At 42.9% G+C, this 4,743-nt stretch overlaps 1 protein-coding gene across 1 annotated transcript in view; it reads right to left on the minus strand.

Moving 5' to 3' along the window:
* Positions 1-4,538, minus strand: part of sanbr (SANT and BTB domain regulator of CSR) — a 10,992-nt gene extending 6,454 nt beyond the window's left edge. The window contains exons 1-8 of the mRNA XM_071924811.2: positions 4,425-4,538; positions 3,484-3,635; positions 3,151-3,337; positions 2,419-2,515; positions 2,088-2,326; positions 1,797-1,855; positions 939-1,099; positions 70-156 (exon numbers count right to left, since the gene is read on the minus strand). Coding sequence (XP_071780912.1) covers positions 70-156; positions 939-1,099; positions 1,797-1,855; positions 2,088-2,326; positions 2,419-2,515; positions 3,151-3,337; positions 3,484-3,633 — 980 coding nt within the window. The 5' untranslated portion in view covers positions 3,634-3,635; positions 4,425-4,538. The remainder of the gene's footprint in view (positions 1-69; positions 157-938; positions 1,100-1,796; positions 1,856-2,087; positions 2,327-2,418; positions 2,516-3,150; positions 3,338-3,483; positions 3,636-4,424) is intronic.
* Positions 4,539-4,743: the final 205 nt, after the last annotated feature.

A 4,743-nucleotide genomic window follows, 5' to 3' on the forward strand; every position in this document is an offset into this window, starting at 1 on the left:
GCTGATTTTAAACTGAAAGCATGACAAAGCCCTGCAGGTGGAAACAGCAGCCTGACTGCCTCTACTCACCTGTAGAGAGTCGAGGCGTTTCCCGGTGAATCTCTGTTCTGGTAGTTGGGATCGAAAAGACGCTCAATTTTCTTCTGAAACAGTTTGCTGTGGGAGTGAAGGAAGGCAAGAGATGTAAAAAAAATATATAACTTTGGCTGCTACTGTGTTTTTATGTTGTCTAGAACGGTGATTCCCATGGTGGGGAAAAAGTTAATTCACTAGTAATTATCCCAGTTAGGGATGACTTTTAAATTCATAGGTTTCATTATTATCTCCCCACATGCAGTGTAGACAGTTCTACAATTCAATACTAAATCAACAAGAACAAAAATCTTTCCAGAAGGGCAGTGAGTCAGACAATTTAGTGGCTCAAAAAGCCAGAGCTTTTCCACTTTTCCACTGACTCACCAAATCACTCAGAATCAGTATTTTATTTCATTCTGGTGACCAGTGATATTTTGAATTTGAAGAGTTTCATCCTAAAACAAGATTTCCACCATTGCAAAAAAATGTGACATCTATTCCCACTAAATGATTAATAGCACAAAATCAATACTAATAGTATTTTGTTTTTTTAAGAATACTAGATGGTTGATAAAATTATGACTTTAACCTCTATATTTTACAGTTATCAAATGATGAATGTAAGGTAATGATTCTTTCCAAACTAAATATATACCATTTTGGAACAGATCTCTTCATTTGCAATTGTATGATCCTGATGACTATCAATATGGCCTGTCACAACATTGTTCATACAAGATATTCTGTCATCTCCTTGCTGTATCTTGTATGCTTTGAGAAATGTCTGGTAGTTAACATACAATCTGCATTCTACACCTCCCAACTCTCTTTCCCCCCCACTGTTCATAACCCCGTCTTCCTACCTCTTGAACTTGTCCTTCTTGTCCCTGACGTCGTCTGCGTCATTGTGGTTGAAGAGCCCGGCGATGCGCGTGGCCAGGTTGCTGTTGATGCAGTTCATGTTGCAGGGCGTGGCCACGATGGCACTCATGTGTTTGTGGCAGTACTGGGTGCACTCCTCCACCTGAAGATGGACACGCACGTACAGCTCTCATTAGGACCTTTCAAAGGGTACACAAAAAATCTATTTCTATTTAAATGGTTTCATCAATATTTGTACACAATTGCTCAAACACTACTGTAGCAGCACTACAATGCTAGCTCTCCTAACAGAGCCAAACTACGTACAGCAGTGGTGAGAATATTTACTGCAAACTGACTGTCTTAGCGTAACTCTTGGAGGTAAGAGAACAGCTTCACTCATAACACCCATGCAACATCGATTTAACAAAGCTCTACCTATGGGCCTCTTGTTTTCCCTGGATTAGGAGAGTTTTCAACTTATCAATTCCAAACATAAGTGAATGCAAGCTGCTGGTTCTTAAGGCAGTGATACATGGGGCGGGTGTTTGGGCAACTCTGATGGGCAACAGTGCTAAACACATTGCCTAAGCATTCTTGCTTATTTCCCTTGGGAACACCTTGTTTCCAGGGCACATGGAATATATTTTTGATCCTCTGCTACACTTAATAGCCTGTTGGTGGGAGTGCTGTGCATCTACAGTGCCCACCGCCCATCTAAGAGAAAATCTACGAACATAACCACAATTCAATTTCCCCATTTTAAATTCCATTTTAAAGTTCTCCCTGTTACATCAGAAAAACCAGGGGCCCGCATCACATCATCACACCAGCAACCCAGCTCACGGCACAACACTTACTAACGTATCCATCTTCAAGAACTCGGAGGAGATCAGGATTGAGATCACATTGCTGGGCTCTGTAACCGACAAACACCACATAACCAACCAAGCAAACCCCACAACCATCAAACAACCAAACAAACACAGAACACACGGCCAGTGACCCACCAAACGTATACCACTTTTAGTGACCAAAGAAATCAAAGCACCGTCCACGGATTCACACAAACAGGTAAATGACAGCTCAGGCATTCCCATGTGTATTAATGTGATGTCTGTTGTTGCTCTACGGTTCCTTGTGGATTTTACCGAGCCTGGGTTTCTCCTTGTTGCCCTCTCCCGCCGCGTTCCTCCGGACGTAGTTCATGAGCCAGTCGAAGATCTGCACGTCGCAGTGGACGGAGATGTCCACCTCCTCCCACCTCTGGGGGTCCACGGACAGATACTCGGCGAAGTAGCGCATCTCTTTGACTAGGAGGTCTCTGGGACACGTGAAGTCCTGCTTCAGGTTCTTGGCCTCGTCGCACACGTGGATGACCATGTTGGGACTGTGTGGAGGTTGAAGTGAACAATGAAGAGCAGCTTGAAAATAGCTTTTGAAAACTGGAGAGTGAGGATGACTGGATTTCTCCTAACTTACTCTCGTGGCTTCTGAGGTTTGTCGTCCTCCTCTGCTGAGACCCGCTTCTCTTTCTTCTCCACAGAGCCCACCCTTGCTGAAGGTGTCAATTTCAATCCTGCTGATACCAGTAGAAACAAAAAAAAGTCAAACATACTGCAGATCTGGTTATGAAAGAACAATACCTCTCAATACCATACCTATTTTTGGGACTGATATTGATTTTAAGGCACCAAAAGGTATTGAAATGCTTCACAATGTTGGATTCTTCCAATGGAATCCATGTTCTCTACTCACCTGAGAACATTTCTATTAAGAAAATCAATTGAGCCTGATCTGATTCTACTTGGTAAAGCAAAAGCCATGTTCAAAATGTTAACATTTGTCATTAACATTTGAAAGTAAAAAATATATATATATTGAAATTCAATATATCGCAATACAAAAAGGTGACAATTCATATCGTGGGGCAGAAAAATGAATCGTGATATTAGCTACATTTTATTCTGCTGTAATTATAACAAATGAGACGGCTTGACCATCACAATTTCTCAAGCAATGCCATTGCTAGAAAGATTTGTGTCTCAGAAATAAACATAATTCTGCACAGTCACTTTGTTGTCACTGAACTTTTATTTATTACATTGTATCATGGTTGTATCGGATATTGAACCCCACATCACGTATGGAATCATATCGCATGATACGCATATCCCATCCCTACTGAATATCTACATGGTGGCACTGACTGACCTGTAACTTTGCTGGTGCTCTGGTTGGTTCCCGTCTCCACTGCCTCCCCTGCGTCCAGCAGGGTGGACTTGATATAGGAGGACACGCTGTCCGAAGGGGAGGAGCTGCCTGCCGTCAGGGTGTTGCATTGGTTGTCCACATGAGGAAACCCCCCGGTGCTCTTCAGCTCCTCAAACCGACGGGCACACTGTGAGTAGTCAAGGCGACAACATCAGTACCACGGTATTATTTCGTATCTACAAATGAGGCCTCATGCTACTAAGCCATGGATGGGTGGATGGAGGGATGGATGGATGGATGGATGAGCTCATAGTTACCCAGCGTCACAGTTACCTCCTTGGAAGTGAAGCCAGGGACGAGCTTGGCTACGTTGTCCCAGTTTATGGGCTGGGGCACTCCCCACAGAGAACTCAGCACCATGTCCAAAACTAGGACGTTATTGTCGTAGGGAAAGTTGTTGTTGTCCGAGCAGAAGCGACTCATCTCTTCAGGGTCAGAGAGACAAAGAGAAACAGAGAGACAGTAAAACTATCACGGTGATCACCAGGCCTACTGGTCAGAACCAGGACAGCAGCAGTTCAGCACCCTGATCTGTGGTTCATGCCTATTCTGCTACACAGAGAGTAGCAGGCACCATCATTTCAATCACCGCATGCATTTATGCATGGTATTACTAGTGGAGGGTAAACCCACATAAACTCAGTTTACCCACATTTTTGTTTGCAGAATAGACTTTTTTAGTCTTTATGAGATAAATTCATAGTATGCATCATAGTAATTAGTATCAAAATGATGATGTATGAAAGACAGGCACCTGTAAACCACAAATTAGTACTTTTCTGAAAATGTAATTGATTTTTGATTTGTGGTTATGATGATCACTGACTGAGGTCATAGTTTACCCACCTTTTTATTTACCACTACATCACTGGTCATAACATCCTAGAGGTAGCTGTGCAGAGCTTTAATCTAATAACCAGGGATGAGGTGGAGGATTCTCATATATATACATATATCCATATATATCTATATCTATATATACATGTGAATTAACCTATATTTTTAAGCTGATATGATATAAATGCATGGTATATATTATAGGAACTAGAAAAGTAGTATGAGACTGGTAATGTTAGCACAGGCCGAGTCCATCTGTCCTCCTCCCGGCTAACGGCCACCAGCTGGCTGCACATCAGATGTCAAGTGATCTCAGCCGGTTCTCGAAGACGCATAAAAACACACACAGCAACAATGACAAGCTTTTGTTCACATACTTATCTGGTGTCAGAGATATTCCTCCCCGTCCTCTAGTACAGTAAACAATTAGCGCCTATTTTATGGCATTGTGTATGGATGACGCTGATGATGTGGGCTTCCTCTACCGGCTAACTGCAGGCACGGCCATAGCTAAATGTTAGCTAACGTTGCTGGGTAGCTTCTGCTGCCTTCAAGCACTCCCCGTAAGCTCCTACTCCCGAGCTCCGAAGGCGTCAACACGACCTGTCACGCAGTCGCAATCGTTTTTGGTCGGACATATTAACAACGTGAACCCTGTAACAAGTGTTTTTGGTGGGTGCCGTTTTATTATAGAAA

The sequence above is a fragment of the Centroberyx gerrardi genome, chromosome 15, assembly GCF_048128805.1.
Source record: "Centroberyx gerrardi isolate f3 chromosome 15, fCenGer3.hap1.cur.20231027, whole genome shotgun sequence".
Taxonomy (NCBI): domain Eukaryota; kingdom Metazoa; phylum Chordata; class Actinopteri; order Beryciformes; family Berycidae; genus Centroberyx; species Centroberyx gerrardi.